The 19,671-nt window shown below is 45.8% G+C and overlaps 1 protein-coding gene across 2 annotated transcripts; it reads left to right on the top strand.

Moving 5' to 3' along the window:
* Nucleotides 1-2,490: 2,490 nt before the first annotated feature.
* map3k3 (mitogen-activated protein kinase kinase kinase 3) lies at nt 2,491-19,404 on the top strand. 2 transcript variants are annotated; one of them, XM_046414662.1, is made up of 17 exons: nt 2,491-3,894; nt 7,731-7,815; nt 8,350-8,471; nt 9,694-9,734; nt 10,668-10,767; nt 11,202-11,315; nt 11,519-11,639; nt 12,265-12,398; nt 12,766-12,839; nt 12,939-13,006; nt 13,448-13,543; nt 13,651-13,812; nt 13,928-14,076; nt 15,161-15,292; nt 16,186-16,315; nt 16,424-16,601; nt 16,987-19,404. In XM_046414662.1, exons 2-17 carry the CDS (start codon nt 7,812-7,814, stop codon nt 17,213-17,215), a joined length of 1,854 nt encoding a protein of 617 aa, XP_046270618.1. In that variant the 5' UTR covers nt 2,491-3,894; nt 7,731-7,811; the 3' UTR covers nt 17,216-19,404. The 2 variants fall into 2 exon arrangements, with proteins under 2 accessions (XP_046270618.1, XP_046270619.1); XM_046414663.1 differs by lacking the exon at nt 2,491-3,894 and adding an exon at nt 4,721-7,616.
* Nucleotides 19,405-19,671: the final 267 nt, after the last annotated feature.

The following is a 19,671-nucleotide window of genomic DNA, read 5'->3' on the forward strand; positions in this document are numbered from 1 at the left end:
TATGACTGCATCAATCTTTTATGTCATGACTGATTTTTTTGTTTTATTTTGTTTCACTTGATGCATTGGAAATTACTTTTTAAAGTTTTTATCAGCACTTGAGTTTGGATTTGATTGATTTCATGGCATAAATTGATCCTTCTCTGAGCTTTTATGGTTGGAATTCTCAGATTGTGTTTTGTATGCTATCTGTACATAGAGCTGTAGTTTGTGATTAGTGAACATTCCCCGCCATGCTGTACTCGCGCCTTGCAGGCAAACCGAGGCCTCGCGCGCAAACACCCGCCTCTCCGTCACATGAAACATTTAAAGAGAAGCTGTAATCGTTCAGGTAAGCTGACTGCAGTTGAGGGTTTTTTTGTGTGTGTGTGTCAGCAAATGAGGAAGATGACGGACAGAGCCCGAGCCTCGCAGGAAATCGCACAATTTAGCTCATTTGTCGTTTCACGCTTGTCAGCTGTTGGCGTCTTGTGATGATTTTTCCCCCCCTCTACTGTATTTGTATTTGTTCATGTACATGGACAGTTTTTATGGGGACGTTAGATGAATCCAGTCCAGTCACAGTGTCTTGATCACCTGCGGTTATCCCCCCCCCCAGTCCCATCCAGAAAGCATGGACAGGTTTCTTTTTTTAGATAAATGCCTTCCTGTTCTCATCTCTTAGCTGAATACATCTTAGCACCTGGACCTATTCCTTAATACTGAATCTGCAGAAGGTGTCTGAAGGAGGCTTTGTCACAGTGTTGGTCCCCCAATGTGTTCTTGCATGCCAAACCCGGCGCAGAGCACCCCCTGCTGGGGAAAGTGTGACAATAGCGTCTAGTGTGAAAGGTAGAAAATCTTAAGCTGCCCGTGAACTCAACGTAGCCTTTATTCAAAGTTTTGGAATATGTTGCCTCGGTAGCTGCACTGCAGCCACTTTTTAAAAAAAATCTTATTTACTTCCAACACATAAGAGAAATCAACCCGTTTAGACAAGATTCTCACCTCTTAATTTCATTCTACACAAAGAATGAGTCTGAAGCCATTCGAATATCTCATCTTAGAAAATGTCTGAATTCCGCTGAGACTTGACTGACACTTGAATGTCACAAAGTACTTTTTTGTGACTGGAAGTTTACTGTGAATTTGAGCATGCTGTGCAGAATAGAAAGCTGAACAGATGGATATTTACTACGTTTTCAGAAGATAAAAGCCTTAGAAGTAAATAGCTGACCTTTTAGTGCTTTTTCAAACAACACCTTTCAGTCTGCAGATCTTTACAAAGAAATTTCCTGATCATGCGTTTTCAGAAACACCTGATTTCTCTAGAGCCCTATTCTTAAACACACGATCACTTCACTCAACCAGCATCCATTTTTTTCCTGTCCAATCACTTTTTATCCTCACATAATGTACAATAATTCAAATTCTACTGTGTGTGTGTGTGTGACAATGTGTATTTTATATTTTCTCTTTTTTTTTCATTTTACAACGGTCCTCTGGATCCCTGAGAATGCTTTAAAATCAAGAATATTGTATCTAGAAATGCTGTCTTTGTCACTGTCTGTTAGCAGTTCGCCAAGGTACAACTGCAGAATCTGTGAATTGCAACTTTTAAGTGTAACAGAACAGTCAAGGTACACTTTACACTGTCGCCAAGTGGCTCAGGTGAATGAATTCAGTGTAAGGTTTTTCAATGTTGAACCTGTGAGTGATTTCATTTTTGTGCTAAACTTGATGTGGACTTCTGTTGTCATCGAGACATTTTAAATGTACGCCTCTTTGAAAATGTATTCTGTATTACAGACTTGACCTGTGGATCGAGGTGGCCTTACAGCAAAAGAACGCATGGACTGTGTCTGCAGTCTTTCCCCTCTATTCTCCCCTCTCTCTCCCTTTCCCTCCCTCCCTCCCTCTCTCTCTCTCTCTCTCTCTCCCTCCCCCACTCTCTCTCTCTCTCTCTCTCTCTCTCTCTCTCTCTCTCTCTCTCTCTCTCTCTCTCTATCTCTCTCTTTCTGTTGCTTCTGTGTGGTATGAAAGTGTAACGTTTTAAATTGTAAGCGCCCCCCCCCCTTTCTATGCCAATATACACAATCATTTTGTGCATTTTCTTTCTTGTTTTTATTATTTTTTACATGCTTTTGGAGAAAAAAAAATAAAATGCTGGTGTTGATTTAATGCAGTGATTTTATTGTGTTTATTTGGAGGAAAAAAATAAAGCTAACTTAAATTAAGTAGAAGTGAAAATAGCATGGGAATACCATAAAAGAAGTAAACAGTAGAATAAATATCAAAAGTAAGAAATATTGATCCATCATTTAAGGTCATTTTCATGGTTCCAGTTTCACAAATATAAGGAATTGCAGCTTTTATTATTTAAATTACTCTCTTAAAAGGATCACGGCGGAAGGAATAGCGATGAGGAATTAAAATGGCTATTTTCCTACGGTCTTTAAGGCAGCACTAACCTGCCCTACGTCACAGTTGGCCCGCCCCACTAATAACCTCGTGCGCGCTCCCGCAGCAAGACTTCGACCAAGTAACAGCGCGTTCCCGCAGATGCGCGGCGCTAATTTAGATAGTTTAGTAATGAGAAATCCCGCTGGGAATAAAACCGTGAAATCGCGGATGCAAGCGCGACGGATCGTCAAGCGTTTGGACAACATGGACACCACCTCGGAGTACACTTTTCCCCACTTGTCGGAGGCATAAAAGCTGGTTCCGGTGGCGATATTTTTTCTGTCAGGAAGTTTGACGTACTCAGCTGAAGATTATTTCTTTTCTAACTTTGGTTTTGGTCGGGGAAACTTAACGACGGTTGCAGAAAACCGTACGAAAACTCCGCGAAACTGCTGTTGGAAAAGACTGCGTTTTGTTCCAGTTAGTTTGTGCCTCACATGAGATCCCCAGGAGCCGTAATTTAAGAGTCCGAAGCTCCGCGAAGTGTAAACATCCGTGGAGTTTATCAGACTTGGTTTACGCTTGACAGGAGCTAACAAGCCGAGTTTACGTGTTCAGTACGCGTCTGCACGGAGCGTTTTATTCTCTCTGTGTCGTTTCGGTCAGTTTTAGGCTGAACTCCATCATGTCGCGCACTGAATCAAATTCCTCTGCACTTCTGTTTTAGGCCAGGAGCAGGCCTGCGTGTAGTCTTCTGTAGCTGCCATGCGATGCACTCTTATTCAGTGCAGTCATCACAGTAAACATATCTGCAGCCCAGGCTTTGTGGGGTTCCAACCTGGCAACACGGTGAAGGAAAACCTGCAAAGTTAGCAGGAAGAGAGGCCGTCAGAAATCACGGAACTCGTACGGTCTTTTCCTCTGGCGAGCTGATGCCCACAAGTGGATTTCACTCAGTTATTGTCACATCTGGTTGGGTGGGTTTTGTTCCCGTGTAACACCTGGCTTCCTGTTCCGCAAGACCCCTAAAATATCGAGTGTGACCCCCTGAAAATGTTTTGGAAATTGAAGTTTTCCAAAGATCCGCGGCTGCAGCAGAGCAGCGGTTTGTCTTCGGGCCACAGCTGGGGCAGTGTGATGTAGGCTTTTCCATCGGAACATTTTCTCCTGCAAAGCTCACGGCTGAATCTCACCAGGGTTTGTTTTTTAACTTTTATTTATTTTACAACCTGGAAACTATCTGCTAGTGTGTGTTTGCGTGTGCGCTTTGATTTTCCGCGTGAAGAAGAGCCGCTGTTATCTGGGGAGGGGGGGGTGGGGGTGTCAGCACCCGCCATGGCGCCCCCACGCTCACGTGCACGCGGTGTGTCGGTGTGACTGAGGCCACCGATGGACGTGAGCAGCGGCCGGACCAAGTGCGTCATCTCTGCCTCGAGACACCGGTGACCGGACTCGGCTGCACGCGGGAGAAGCCCGGTATTGTCAAGGCCAACGTCGTCGTCAAGGCGACAGGTGAGTGTGTGTTGTGCACGTGACAGGGATGACAGGTGTGTGCGATGAGCGAATTGCGCTGCATTCATGTCGTGTTGTGTTTGTGCAACTGCAACTGCGCCGCTTAAAAAAAGTTTGTTGTTGTTTACATGAAGAATTTCCAAACATGAAGTTCAGTAACTCAGGTGGGGAAAGCCTGAATTCTTTATTTATTCGTGTCGGTGAAACATAAACGAGCTGAGATTAAATGAAGTCAGAGTAAAAATAAATACAGACAGACAGTCGTTGTGTCAGCTGCTAAAGGCCCCGAATCCCCATAACGAACACAGGAGGCACAACTTCAGTGTCCTCCCTCTAAATGTCTCTGAAATGTCCCTTTCCTTTATGAAGTGAGGAATAGAAGGGATAGAAGAAGAGTTTCAGAGGAGCAAAGGGGGAGAAATAAGACTTTAATGAATTCTGAGACCGTGGGTTTCAAAAACAACACTTATAGCCCAGTAGAGTCTTTTGTGTTCTGTAAGCCTTTTGTTTTAAAGTACATAAAGTCATATGTGACTCGCAGAGCGTAAGACTGTTTACCAGCACAGCTGTAGAGAAAACAAAGCAGCCCAATAAGCGCTTTTAGACCAGACACATCAGAATCAGATTCTTTTAGAGCAGACGCATTGCAGCTGTGATCGTGCATACACTGTAAAAGTGACTGAAAGATGACAAATCATCACATCTGTGTTCATCAGCTCGTTGTGATTGAAAATATAATTTGATGGTTGGGGTTTACAAGCATTACTTCACCAGAAATCAATAAGAACTTAGATTTAATCGTTGTTTAGCGTTAGGCCCTGCCCAGCTAGTCACTGGTTTTATTCATTATATTCTAGTTAACTTTAACTAGAACAACTTAAACTCTAGCTATCAGCTTTTCCCATGTTACCTGAATGCAGCACCAAATGTATGGAAGTACATTATGAGCAGCCAGCTTGGGAAAATCAAAGGAATCAATAACAAAGCGCCACAGTAGTACATTATTGTGAACTGCTTGTTGTTGTGACATGTCAGCGCTCACCTCGGTAGGTTCCCATCATACGACTCAGAACCTCACATTCCTGTTGGAGCTGAACTGTGTGAACACCTGTCACTGTAAATCAGAGGGGAACTTTGGGCCTAACAAAGAATTTTCTTGTTTTCTTATTTTATCTGAACACGCAGAATAAGCAGCAGTACAGCACTCATTTTGATCAGCATGAACATGATGGTGGGTTCTGCACCAAACGAGCAGGTTTCCTCCCATTTGGAGAATATGATCTGTTGGCCAGGACGTCCCTGTGTGATGTGTGCTCTCACATCATGTTTTTCCTTTTGATTTACTGCTCAGCCCCAAATCTGAAGCCCATTTTTCCTTATTAAACAGTAAAACAAAACTGTCCACCTTCTGAATCGAAGTTTCTCTCTTTTAGAGATCTGAACTCTAACTTTATTGCATTAATGTTATCATTATTATTATTAACTTGTCCCCAAACACGCTTCATGCCAACCAGCAGCGGAGTCAGCCAGTTGCTGATTAACTTGTATATTCGTTTGTGCGTATGCTTCAATAAAACTCCACTAAGAGCGTCTGAAACTTTAGCCAAGCTGAACTCCAGCGACTTGTTGAGGCTGCAATATTCAAATGCGGTGGGCTGCTCTGCACCCCAAAACACACGTGCACGTGAAACTGGAGAGACATCAGTCCAGGGGATTTTGCTGTGAAGCACTGAGTCCAGATGCATCCCTGGCCAAAGACAGAGTCTGAACTGTGGCTGGGAAAAACAGCCTCAGACTAAACACCTCTTAAAGCAGACAGAGGAGAGAGGGGGGGAGGGGGAGGAAAATCCATGTAAATCCTGCTAGTCCTGGAAATGTGATACAAGGAAAATAAAGCGGGCACAGCTGACTGGACTGGTAAAGCACAGCCTCCTTCTCCATCGAATTCCCTGCATTCCACTTGAGAGGTAATTAAAATCAGGAGACTGAGAAGTACAGCCGGGGGACTGGACAGACAGGTGATTCGCTGTGTTGTTGATTACAAGGACCTCTTAAGGTGTACGGATTTCCTCTCCTCCTTTGCTGTTCTCTTTGGAGAGAAGAGGTGATGGGGTGTTCTGAAGTGACTGGACCTTCCATGAAAGTGGTGGAGTTGGAGGTGGTGGTGGGGTTGTACAGCCCATAAACTCTATGTTATTTAGTCGGGGACAAAGTGGCCTGAGCGTGAAGTCTGAAGGGTTGAAGGACAAAAAGTCACTGGCACCTTCTGCGGTGGCAGGGGAACATGAGAGTGGCGGAAGCTTGAAAACAACATGGCAGCGCTCCTCCGATCAGAAGCGGACATGCCCGGCATTCCTGTGGGTGATTATTACCCAGAAATCCACAGAGTCAATGAGTTGCCTCAGGTGCCGATGCTGCCCGGTTTCATGTACGGAAATACTTTCCCGCATTTTGAGTTTTCTCCTCAGACGGCCTCCTGCCTGTGCAGAGCATCACGCCGTCTGGTATTTCTCTGTCCTCTTTGATGCAGCAGTTATGTTGTGAATTAAATTAGTTCTATAGGCCTGCCGGGCTCGCGAGCACAGAACCGACGTCCTTATATCTGAGGCAGGCTGAAGCACATGTCGAGGTGAGGCTCTCGCTGTGTTGTCAGTGGACTCTCTCATTTCCACATCTTTTTAGAGCAGTCGCGTGAAGTTTCTGTCTGTCTGTCCTGGTGTTTATGTCATGCTGTGGATGCAGCAGCAGGATGTGACAGATCCACGTTGCATACAGTTTGTTTATCAGTGTCGGTGACATCCAGTCAGTCAAAACCTCAGCAGTCCCTGCCTTCAAGTCGCACAGTGGGGTGTACAGGTTTTAAATGTTTGAAAAAGAGAGCTCTGGTTTCACTCTCTGATTTGATGCAATCTGGTCGTTTTGTTATCCCTTCACACCTTTGTGTGAATTTATGAAAACTAGCGTTTGTTTTGAAGGACCTCAAAGTGACAAGAACGCAAGAGTCCTTTTTTGTTCTCCTTTTTTGGAATTCCTTTGAATTCGGTGGTTTATTGGTTGAAATTCTCCATTAAAGGAAATGCTTCAGTTTATAATTCTGTTGACGCCTCAAACAGGCCAGATAATATTGCCCTGTTAACATCGACAGTGGGGTCGTAACGCAGCCCGAGTTTGGCTTTTTGCAGCTCGTGCAGTCACAGAAGTTTAAAGCTGGTAGATATTTCAAATGGCAGAAAACTCCCCGTATAAAACATTCTTCCCATATGAACTGTGCCAGACTGATCGCTGCCAGGGCAGCTTGAATTTCAGCCGTTTCCAATTGTCGTTCTTTCTCATGGGCAAAACGCACAACACACACTCTCACATGCGCTGCGCACGTTGTCATTCACTCAGCCGCAGAATCCTCTGCAGGCTTAGCTTGTGTTTTTGCATACATGCGGGGAATTGCGCATGAAGAACAGCTTGTGCTGTACATGAAAAGGTTTATTGTCACATTAAAACACTCCGCCATGTAATTTAATTACCTGCATACCACATAATAAGGGTGCACTTTGTCATGCTGGCCTCCAGGTTTCCTGCTGTGATTCTCTTTTTCTTCCTTCAGGTCTCCTCCTCTTTCATCACCGTGCTGTTTTATGGGCTCGCACACTGACCCTCTGTGACTGACTACTGTAGTGTGACAGTGGCTGATAACCTTTGTCACATGCCGTCACCTGTCTGACTCGGTGACTCACATCCTGCTCTGCCTCCACGCAAAAAATATAGACCAAAACAGCGCCAGCCCCAGTTATTACACGCCTTTTCTTTTCACTAATTAATATCTGTTTTTATCACTGCAGGCTGTGGGCGGGTTGGCACAGCGCAGGAAAGTTTCTGAGGACTGGTTTGTGGACCACACGGTCGACGCAAACATCACCACAATGAGTAAGTCTTTTTAATCCTGATGTTAGACAGACGTTTAGCGCACAGTTTCCTCGCAGTTCAAGATAAAAGCAGACGCACGCACTCATAACCAAACACCATCCCTGAGGCCAAAGCCTGGGCGAGCTGCCGTCCCAGACGCTGCCGGCTTGAAGGGATTGGTTTTTGCAGAGATGGGGGTCTGGTTCTCTCCGCTGCCCCGGGGTTGTATGATGTCTGTCCAAGCTACACAAGGAGAATATTTTCTCTTCGTGAGCTAGTTCAGCCAAGGCAGAGCTTGCCCTGAGATCAAACATGGGAATAAGCATATCAAAAACAGTGCAGTGCTTCCCTGCCTCTAATACCCTGTCACAGGATAGTCTGCATCTGGCTGTAGTTAAAGACGATGGACTCGTCGTCCACACACACCTTTTAGTGCAGAACTAAACGCACAGGGGCTCATCTCTCTCTCTTTCTGTCGTACAGGCACACACAGGCCACTCATTTTCCAATCCACACTCTAATTGTGTATTTTGCCCGACTCATTGTCCTCTTCAGATGAGAGGCAGGCGCTCCACTCCATAATGAAGGACCTGGTCGCCCTCCAGATGACGCGGCGGCAGCCTGTGTTGTCGTATGACAGCGGCAAACCCAAGACGCCGGCCCAGGCCAACAGACAGGTGCGCTGCAGCTGCATCATCACAAAGTGGACGTTTCAGAAAAGCCTGCAGAGGGTTTGAAAAGCCGAAGCTTGTGTAAAGTTGTCCTCATAAGCCAGGATTTAACAAAGGAATGATGGAAATGGTGCTGAGCGACTGGATAAAACCTTTGCTGTTACCCGGGCTTCATTTAAGTCGGAGCGCTCAGCCTTTAGTCTTCACTGTGAGCTGGAGCTCAAACATGTCGGTCCCACCTGAAAACACATGCCTAATGAAAGCTTTCATAGAATTAAGCACATTCGAAAGTGTTTCAGTAGCGTAGGTCCAAAGAGGCAGCGTAGCCAGGTGATCCTGAAGTCCAAAGCACCCTGAGCCATAGCTGCCCCTCAGACATGAAGGAGCATCTGCTGAATCTTCACAATTAAAGTATTGATGAAATTACTCGAAGTTCTAAATAGTCAAATTGAGGATGAATTGTGATCAATTGTGATCTGTCTGCACGGGTTTTAAACTTGTCAGCCCAGAACCACAGATCACCGTGTGTCTGTGGGCCTTACGGTCTGTCGACTAGTCTAAAAGTAAGAAGGAAACTACTGACGGTGGAAACATTAAAGCGACTGATCACCTAAACAGCATCATGTTTTTCCTCGTGACTGCGGGTCTGTTGACCATGAAATTCAAATTTTGGACCGCTGCTATAGTAAACGTGTAAATGGGGATCACCCATGCAGGTACATTCTTGTTTCTTGCTGTTTCTCCCCTCCCCCCACCCCCCAGCCCACACAGTTAGCTGATTTAGCATGAAGACCGATGGATTCCCGAGATAGACACCCGCAACTGTGCTACTGCTGCACGTGAAATGTATTAAATCCAGTTATTTTCGACTTTTTCCCGCAAAATATTCTGTGCTCGTGTGAAGAAGTAGCCAGCAGCCCACCCACCCTCGCTGTCCACCACAGCCGGCGCTGTGAGGGTGGTCAGAGTAGACAACTCGTGTGCAGCGTAGTGTTTGCTTAAAAGCAGAGAGTGGCCCCCTGGGAAAGACAGTTTCCACAGTAACTTTGTTTGGACTTCACTGGAAGTGGGCTTTCACAAGTGATGTACCCGTGGAGGAGGTACAGAGTGGAGTGATAATGTCTGAAGTGCGTGTGCAAGTATTTTCTTTTGCTAAAATCACCCGTCCTGTTAATGCAGACCTGATCTGTCCACTCTTTGACTTTCTGTTGTTTGTGTTGTCTCTCAGGATGATGTCAGGATGAAGTTTGAGTTCTCGGGAGAGAGGAGGTGAGTTTGACTTTTTTGTTTGTTTGTTTTTTTTATATGCGCGTTGTGTAAGTCTAGGTATACTCTTTTAGATACGCTATGTAGACAAAAGTGTTGGGACACGGCATGGGCCCGTTTTTCAGGGTTTGGCTCGGCCCCTGACTTCCAGTGAAGGGAAATCTTAATGCTTCAGCATACCAAGACATTTGGACAATGCTATGCTTCCAACTTTGTGGCAGCAGTTTGTTGAAGGCCCTTTTCTATGGTTGGATGAGTTTGGTGTGGAAGAACTTGACTGGCCCACACAGAGTCCTGACCTCAACCCCATCCAACACCTTTGGGATGAACTGGAACGGAGATTGTGAGCCAGGCCTTTTGGTCCAACATCAGTGTGTGACCTCACAAATGCTCTACTGCATGAATGGGCACAAATTCCCACAGAAACACTCCAACATGTTGTGGAAAGCCTTCACAGAAGAGTGGAAGCTGTTAGAGCTGCAAAGCTGTCTGTGTGTTTAGAATGAGATGTCATTAAAGTCCCTTTTGGCATCCCAATACTTTTGTCCATATAGCGTACGTATACGTTTATATATATGCAAGTGAAGCAAGTATAAACTCACACTGAGACATAAACATACTGGCTCAGTCATGCCTTCTTGTCACATGTTCCCGTTCATGAGAAGCAGTCCAACACACACTTAATTCAGACTGCTATGTTGAGCTGGAGAATGGGAAGGGGAAAGGACTGTGGTTAGTCTGAGGCTGCCAGCACTAACCACAAATATGCAAGGTGCACTTAGAGGAATCTGCACACACTAGAAACAGCAGCTCGTTTGGATTTTGCTTGCACATGTGCATGTAACTCAAAAGAGGCTTCCTTAGCATCCGGTACAAATCTCTCATAGTCTGTCTGTCCGTCTGTGTGATCCTTTGATGTGATTTTTTTTTTTTTAGGATCCTGATGTTTGGACGACCTGTGCAGTTCGAGGAAATCCAGCAGAAAGTGAAGGCCGTCTTTGGCCAGCAGCTGGACCTGCATTATATGAACAATGAGGTAAAGTGGAGACTCTTGTGCTGTATCCCCGCCCGTCTTTTTCCCACTCGTTCTGCTGTCCTCGACAGGAAGTCATTTGAGAAGCTGGAAATGTTTGGTATTCATGCTTGAAAAATGAAGCAAAAAATGTTAAATCCATCATCAAAATAGTTGCCAATTCATTTTCTGTCGACTGAAATTGTTTCAGCCCTGCACACACATTGTGCATGTGTGTTTCTTTATGTCTGCATGTGTTTCCAGATTTGAAATGAGGAATTTTATTTTTGTCTGTAAATAACGAAGCACATGATTGCCTGTTGTTGTACGGATCTGCACGTTTACTTTATCAAATATTTGTTCTGCATGAAATGTTTCCAAAAGCTTGTGTGCCTTGATGCTTTTGTTCAAACATTATGTTGATTTTGTGTGTGTGTGTGTGTCTGGTACCCTGGCAGTTGTCCATCCCTCTGCGCGGTCAGGACGACCTGGACAAGGCGATTGACCTGCTGGACCGAAGCTCCAACATGAAGAGCATCAGGATCCTGTTGCTCACTGAGGAGCACAGCAATGTGAGACACACACACACACACACACACACACACACACAGGACTATCATTGCACCACTGCCCTTTCTTCACCGTGGAGCCACGTTGTGACAAACTGAATGTCCTCATTGCGATGACACCAGCTTGCTGACGTGAAGCGATTTGTCAAACGCGTGTCGAAGCTTTGTTTAAACCTTCTTCCTCTTCCTCCTTCCTCCACCTGCAGGCCTCCTCTCCCTCCCACCACGTTCCGTGTAAGCAGGTGAGGATCAAGTCCTCTCAGTCCACTGGAGACGTCAGCACGGCGTACCAATCCTCCGAGCCCAGGGGGCGCCACCTCTCGACTGGTACATTTACACAAATCTTGTCTGCGTCAGAGTGGGAGGAAATGTAGATTATTTTTCTTCCGACATTTTGTTAACGCTCATTTATGAGTAGCCGTCATGTCTTCGTGCCGCAGCCACTTTTTTACTACCTCTTCTCTCTCTCACTCTCTTTAACCGGCTGTTCTTTCCTCGGCTTCCCCTCTTAGCAATGGGTCAACTTCCTTTTCCTGTTCCCCATCACTAGACATGCCTGCTGGACAGCAGCCAATCAGATTACAGAACGCTATTAGTGTGGTGTGCCAGTGGCCTGCTTTAGCATCCCCCCCCAGAGGAGAGGGTCGAAGTGGCTGCAGGAGGGCCGGAGAGCCAGACGGCACCAGGCCATAAATATTAAAACCAGCTCTCAGCCGTTGCTCCTTTCAGTCTGAAAGTCTGTAAATCTCAACAAAGGGTCTGTTAGTTTAAAAAACAGGTGCAAAGCATAAGCAGTATCACGTAATCATCTGGTATCCTCACAGCACGTTACTGCTAAAGCTGTCATGCACTTTTCAGTCTTCAGATCTGTATAGTCCAGTCACTGTTTTAAATTTGAACTTTTCATACACCTGATGTTTCCTTTCCGCTCACGACTGCTGTCTAATCCCAGGTTCTCAGAACACGGGGCGTAGCTCGCCGCCTCCTGGCTACGTGCCCGAACGCCAGCAGAGGATCGCCCGCCAAGGTTCCTACACCAGCATAAACAGTGAGGGGGAGTTCATCCCCGAGACGAGCGATCAGTGTGTGAGTCACCACTTCACTATTAGTGCACAAAGTCCACCTTTAAATGGAAATCATCTGATGTGTTTATGACCTAAGACTGCTGAGATTTGATCAAACCAACAGCTCTTCCTCAAACCTTGTGAAAGTGTTGTGGCTGATGTTCAACGTTCATTTAGGGCAGATGAGCTCAAATAAAGTATTCAGTGAGTTCCCAGCGTTGTCCATTGCCACAGGCACACTGACAGCGTAGGTGTTCCAGAGAAAATGAAATATATTGTATTGATGTTCCCAAAGTTTTTAGGATGCATCTTTTTGCCTTTCTGAAATGAGTGCACGCAAAGCACATGTGCATACGCACCCTTTGATTTCCAAATGATGTCCTGTACAGGTGCTGGATCCCTGGAGCAGTGCAGAAAACTCTGTCTCTGGAAGCTGTCAGTCTCTGGACAGCAGCTCCGACAGGTGAGAAGCAGAGCCCACCTGCTCTTCTTATCACACTGAGTTTAAAGTCCCAGCGCTCTCCCCATCTCATTCTTCTTCCTTCCCTCTCGTCTCCTGCAGTCCCTCACTGAGGAAGTCTCGTATGCACAGAGCCAAGAGTTACCCTGATAATCGTCAGGAGTGCTCAGGTGAGAGCAGCTACCAGAAGCAGATCCTTCCACGTTTTGATTTCCACAGCAGCCGTCAGGAAGTCCTGTTTTAAAGCATAACACGTCACGGGACAAAGCCTTGTGCCTTGAGTACTTTCTAACGTCTTTTCAGCCATCAGGTGGAAGATTTCTGTCGACTTCAGCTGCAAGCTGTGAGAGATGCATTGAAGTTAATGCTGACGACAAACCATACGCCAAACATGAACACTGATCCGGGGCAGCCTTAAAGCTTAGGGCACAAGTTACTGATTTGATCAAGAAATCTACTCTTGAGAGTCAGTGTTTGCTTGTTAGTGACCAGAGTGACCCTGGTTCTGATCTGCTGTGCTCTTGACTTGACTGTATGACTTGGTGTGCGTGTGAGCGAAACTGGCTTGAATTACAGAGTGACGCAGCTGACCTTTGGATATTTGCTTCCAGACAGGGAGAATCATGTGTATGACAGGGTAGCAGGCAAAGGGGGCACCTATCCTCGTAGGTACCACGTCTCCCTGCACCACAAGGACCACAGTGAAGGTAAGTCAGTCAGTGTGTGTCTTCTCTCCCTGCTGTTCCCTCCCTCTGCCTCCCCTCTCTGTCGTGTGATATTAACCTGAGCCGACGTCTGTCCGTGTCCTCTTCAGGCCGTCGGACGTTTCCGCGGATCCGTCGCCCTCAGGGGAACCTGTTCACTCTGGTGCCTTCACGCCGCTCGCTGAACGGCAGCGAGGAGAGTCTGGGCAGCTGGCAGCTGGTCGACTCACAGGGAAGGCTGCGTCCCCAAGATCGCTCCGTTGTGCATAAATGTGAGTGCTGAGGAACTCGGAACAAAATGTCCTCTTTTGAAAGCACACCACACATGACAGGATGATGTAAATTGTGAAGGTTTAAGAGATGTGTTTTTGTTGTTTCGTTTTCCAGCACCCAGCGCTCCGATCACCTGGCGGCGGGGGAAGCTCCTGGGCCAGGGAGCGTTTGGTCGTGTTTACCTGTGTTACGACGTGGATACTGGGAGGGAGTTGGCTGCCAAACAAGTCCAGTTTGATCCCGAGAGTCCAGAGACCAGCAAGGTGAGACGCTAACATGGGTTGTCCTCCAGCTTTTCATGTTTTCACAGAGGCAGACTGCTGATTGATTTGTGGCTTCCTCTTCTCTCTTTCTTTCACCATTTACAATATTTCCATTATTATTTATGTGATGTTGCCTCTTGGTCCTCCTTCAACTGTAGAAATATTGTTTTCTTGCTGGCATTACGTGCACATGCTCACATTTTTGTTCCCTCTGGTTGCACATTAGAAATTCAGCTGCTTTTTTCAGGACATTGCACAATTTCCTCCGTTACAATATAACTCATGAATGTAACATTACAGCCTTTTGTAAAACATTAAACTGTAGTTTTGATTCATTCTGGCCCTGCAGAAGAGCCAAGAATGACCTCATGCGTTGTGCTTGTTAATCTGTTCAGGAATGCAGGTAGTTAGCATAACTGACTGAGCATTAAGTGAATGAGTAAACCAGTTTAAAAACAAATCTGTCTGGGTCAGGAGTTACGCTCCCCTGACACAGAAGTAAAATAATCAATCTGCAGGAAGGAAAAGATTTTCCTTTCCATTCCTGTAAAATGAATTGAAGATGTTTTCGCCCCCCCCCCCCTTCGATTTTAATGTCTTTTCCTGTATTTAGCAGAGAAAACATGCACTGTCACTTCCTGTGTCTGAAAGGCGTTGGGGTGATGGATCAGCACTGCCTTGGCCTCCCGTCACCCCTTCGGTGTCCCACCCCCAGCTTGTGGCAGATGTGAATCAGTTGTTGTTCCTCTTAAACCGCCTTCTGTGTGGGGACTTTGGGATTTCTTTGTGTGTCTTTGTGTTGTGGCCTCATTCTCTGAAGTAAACACAGGAACTTCTTTTGAGGAACTGTGCCATTGGTTTTCATTTACTCTCTTGCTTTAAGTTTCACTTAGTGTTTGCAGGCTCCACATGCAGCCATAAGTCACCGTTTGTTACGGTGTTTATGGTTTAATTGCTTGTCACCGGTGGTGAGCGAGCCTGCAGGGGCAAAGACACTTTGTTCAGAAATGACAGCGTGTGTTTGATTGCAAAGCGGACGTTTGACGTTTCAGTATCTGATCTCTTATTGTCCGTGTGTGTGCAGGAGGTCAGTGCGTTGGAGTGCGAAATCCAGCTGCTGAAAAATCTGCATCACGAGCGCATTGTTCAGTACTACGGCTGTCTGAGGGACCACAACGAGAAGACCCTCACTATTTTCATGGAGTACATGCCGGGGGTGAGTCGAGTTCAACCAGGGCTCAGAGCAAACGGCTGTCCAATCCTAGAAATGATTCCCATAACTGCAGTCTTAGGGACGGTCAGTCAGCTCCCTTGACTTAACAATTTTAATTGATATTAAAGTTGGTTCATTAAACAATATCAGGCAGTCAAAAAAGTGTCCGCACTTATTTCCTCTGCTTGCTCCTGAAGTTATTTGGTCAAAGTGAAACACTTCTGACTATATTTAACCACAGGAACTTATTCAGGAACCTTTTTAGGAACTCGGTAACCTTGTTTCAGTTTAGGTCGCTGGAACATAGTTGTATTGCTAACTTGTAAAAAGTGTAAAAACTAGCAAGCTGAAGAGAGGAAGTTGTGTACCAAATCAGAAAAGGAAGCAGAAACGACTCTCACATTGACGTGCAGTCAGTCAGCAGGCGGGTGGTTTTCTGAGGTCTCGCGATCTACAGATTACAAGCATTTTATCTCCCATCCCGACTCTGCGTTTCTTCTCTCCAGTATTAAATCAGGCGTCAGATCAGTTTTCAAAATTACACTGCAAACAGTGACAATGGTTTTTAATCTTTTTCATCAATCAAAATTTATCCATTAATCCCTAAGGTTCTCCAGATGCGGAGAGAACTCAAGCACAAAAGCAATAAATAGTTTAGTTTTTGAGGTTGCTCCTTCCCTCTGGGACCACTTGGACAAAAGGCCCAAGACGCCGCCCCTGCTTTGAACATATTGCAGATGCTTCAGGTGGCAGATTCCAGCTCGGCTCTGACACTCCGTGTGTTCTGGGTTCAGGCTCTCAGCTATGGAGTGGATTGTTGGTCTTAGACCCTGGTTGTGATCACAGTTCGTGGGGTTGTTGCTCTGATGTAAAACACTTTGTTGTCTTCCTGTCAGGGTTCCGTCAAAGACCAGCTGAAGGCCTATGGAGCCCTGACAGAAAATGTGACCCGGAAGTACACAAGACAGATCCTGGAGGGCATGTCCTACCTGCACAGCAACATGATCGTGCACAGGGACATCAAAGGTAGTCCTGTTTAACTGCACATGCGCCCATTTTATATATTTTTGTTTGTGTTTCACATCATGTGGAAGGTGATTGGTTGAGTTAAAATACTTACTTGTGCTCTCTCAGGTGCCAACATCCTGCGGGATTCAGCGGGCAACGTGAAGCTCGGAGACTTCGGTGCCAGCAAGAGACTGCAGACCATCTGCATGTCTGGCACCGGCATCCGTTCTGTGACCGGCACCCCCTACTGGATGAGCCCGGAAGTGATCAGTGGAGAAGGCTACGGCAGGAAGGCTGATGTGTGGTAAGACCAGGAGTTTCAAGTTTCATCCTAGTTTATCAGGACAGTTTGTTTTTGCATGTAACCCAGTTCCTACCGCACTCACACAACGTCCCCTTATGCAACCTGATTGGGTGGTGACCTCCCGGGCGAGTGATGTGATTGGCTGCAGGCCAATAAGGCAGGTCGTAACAGAGGTTGGTATGTTCCAGGTTCTAAGCCCAGGGTGGGTGGGGGGCGGGTTACTGCTCCCAGGAGGACTCGTACCTCCCAAACAGGTAGAGGAGGCCCTCTGCAGTCAGCCAGCGAGTGTGTTCATTCAAAACATTCCTTTAAAGCGTCAAGCGGCTGAGTTTAACTTGTTATGTGATTGAACTGAAGCAAAAACAACTGTGCGTTTCTTTCACAGGAGCCTTGGTTGTACGGTGGTGGAGATGCTGACAGAAAAGCCTCCGTGGGCTGAATATGAGGCCATGGCAGCCATATTCAAGATCGCCACGCAGCCCACCAATCCGCTGCTGCCCTCGCACATCTCCGACCAGGCGCGGGACTTCATGAGCTGCATTTTTGTGGAGGCCAAACACAGGCCGAGCGCCGAGGAGCTGCTCAGACATCCCTTCTCCCAGATTCTGTGCTGAACCCTGCCCGGTTTCTGAACTTTAACCACAGAGTGGCACAGTAGCCTCAGCAGTATCTGTAGCTTCCCCGTAACCCCTCCACGGCAGAAATCTGGACACAGGACTGGTCTAGAAGTCAATGTTAAAAACACTGAGTCTCTGCCGCCGCTCGGAAATCTCCGCTCACACAAATCCAAATGACATTTGGCAGCAGCAGCAGCCAACAAAGCCTTGAAAACCAATGCCAGTACCTGCTCTGACTAGTCTTACCACCAGGGGGCAACAAAACACAGATGAAGCCTCCGGTGGGCCACTGACTCTCCTCAGATAACAAACACACACACATGCACTCCAAAGTCAGCAGCATTCAGGTCATCAAGTATCCTCTCTTGTGTTTACGTTCATTTGCAGGGCAGTTGTGAGAAACCTAAGAAGCCTTTCAGTGTTTGACATTTAAGCATTTAGCTGAGCACCAGTTTAAAGCTACAGCAGGCCTAAAGCTCATTTTGTCCCACGCATGTTTATCGCCTCTGCTGCACGACAGTGTGAACTGGACAGGATTGTCTCCTCCCCCCCATCCCTGCTTAATCTCTAAACAAAGCAGAGTCCACCTGTGAACTATAACTCTGCTGAAAGCTATTCGTGATGCACTTCTGACTGCACGCTCGTGTGGATTAGGTGAGACGAAATGGTGTCGCGCTGAGGTTTAATGGGCTTGTTTTGGTTTCAGCCCTTCTTAATTAGGACATCGTTTTGACATGCCTTAGTAACCTCACAGGTGGAGATTAAGAAGAGACCAGTACACACATTTCTCCACTGACGCCACCCTCCATGACCATGATGCACAGCAGCTTCCTGCCTCAGTTTGTGCCTCTTATATATTATATTTACATTCAAGTCACAGTGGCAAACATACGTCTTCTGTAAATGACACGATGATGATCTTTGAAGAACGCAGAAGGCATTTTAACGACAGTCCCTGCTGCTGCGAAGGTTTTTCCAAAATCAAAAAACTCATCTGCACAACACAACACTTTTCATCACGTTTCTCAGGTTGCAACTAAACAGCCAATCAGTCAATCAAAAGGAAATTAGTTGCCAAAAATTCTCATAATCCATTATTCATCTGAGTCATTTTTCAAGCCAGCGGGTTCCAGCTTCTGAAATATCAGGATTTGTGCCTTTTGTTTGTCATTGATGACAGTGAATGAAGAGTCTTTGGGTTTCGGAAACTGTGGTGAGCAGCGACTGAGTTCTTCTGGGTTTTGTAAAGGCTGCTGAGTATCTCTTTTTTTAGACAAACCAGTGCTTTGCTCTGTGAATGTAATTATAACACAGGAGAGGCACAAACTTGGAATTTGCATCTACAATACCTGGTTTAAGTCAGAGAAATGACTTTTAATATTTCCCCAGAGAGAAACAAGCTCTCTGCTCACTGTCGTTATTTGTTGTTGTCCAGTTACTGGGGAAATTATCAGGATCAGCGCATTTCAGTCCAGTTCGATGCGAATGATCTGCTCATATGAAGTTGCTGTTTAAGAGGAGCTGCGGGTGGATTTTTTCCTTTTCCACTGGACCTTTTTGCCATCCTCCTCTAGTGGCTCTTCAGAGTCACAGATGTTCTCAGCCAGCAAAGTGCCAGAAAGGGGCTGATAAAATACTTTGCAATGGACTTGTTATGTGAAAGTAAAGCTGATGATGCTTTTCATGGCTTGAAAATACAAACTAAAGGCCTTCATTTTAATCTGATTGTTCATACGTGTCTGGCCCAAACATCCCTGACTGAGAAGCCTTAGCTTAAAGTTCACTTTTCAAATCGGATGCACTTTTATGTAAAATGAATGTTGTGGGGTTTTTGGGGGGTTTTTTTGGCTTTAACAAATTTGATTTTGTTTTTAACTTCAAATGTGAAAATTGCTTCATTTCTATTTATATCCCCACGTCCATTCCAATTAGATTCTATAAGCAAATATATATGTATAAATATATTTTTTATATTTAGACTGTGTCAGATCTAATGATACTTTCAGGACGTTGTGTCGTTAAAAGTAAATCATTGAAAGCAGCTGGTTTTGCAGACGTTACAGAATTGGGGTTTTTAAATGAAAAATGGGTGGAAAGCGAACTCTGGCTGCCTGCTTCTTGTTCCAGCTCAAAAAAAAAGAAAGAATAAACCTTCCACACATCCTTGGCTATACGTTTAGATGACAGTATTACCTGACGGGTTACAGGAACCATTCAGCTCCGACACATCTGTGAGGTCTCATGAATGAAACCTACCAGAAAGTAAACGCTGGCAATAATTTTTGCGTGTTCTCAGAAAATTAAACTGAAGTGTGTGTGTGTGTGTGTGTGAGCCAAAGACGAGCAGGATCGGAGCCAGTGCTGGATCTCAGAGTTCGCTTTCTTAACCCGGACGACGACTTTGTTTATCCCAGGGTTCAGACGACGAGTCCAGTGATTTCCTGGGCAAAGGG

Source organism: Scatophagus argus, chromosome 16, assembly GCF_020382885.2.
Source record: "Scatophagus argus isolate fScaArg1 chromosome 16, fScaArg1.pri, whole genome shotgun sequence".
NCBI classification, from domain to species: domain Eukaryota; kingdom Metazoa; phylum Chordata; class Actinopteri; family Scatophagidae; genus Scatophagus; species Scatophagus argus.

What these genes read in the sequence shown, in the direction of transcription:
- map3k3 (XM_046414662.1), top strand. An exon ending in CGGCCCAGGCCAACAGACAG is followed by an intron (nt 8,472 to 9,693) that starts GTGCGCTGCAGC and finishes GTTGTCTCTCAG; the next exon opens with GATGATGTCAGGATGAAGTT. An exon ending in TCATGGAGTACATGCCGGGG is followed by an intron (nt 15,293 to 16,185) that starts GTGAGTCGAGTT and finishes TCTTCCTGTCAG; the next exon opens with GGTTCCGTCAAAGACCAGCT.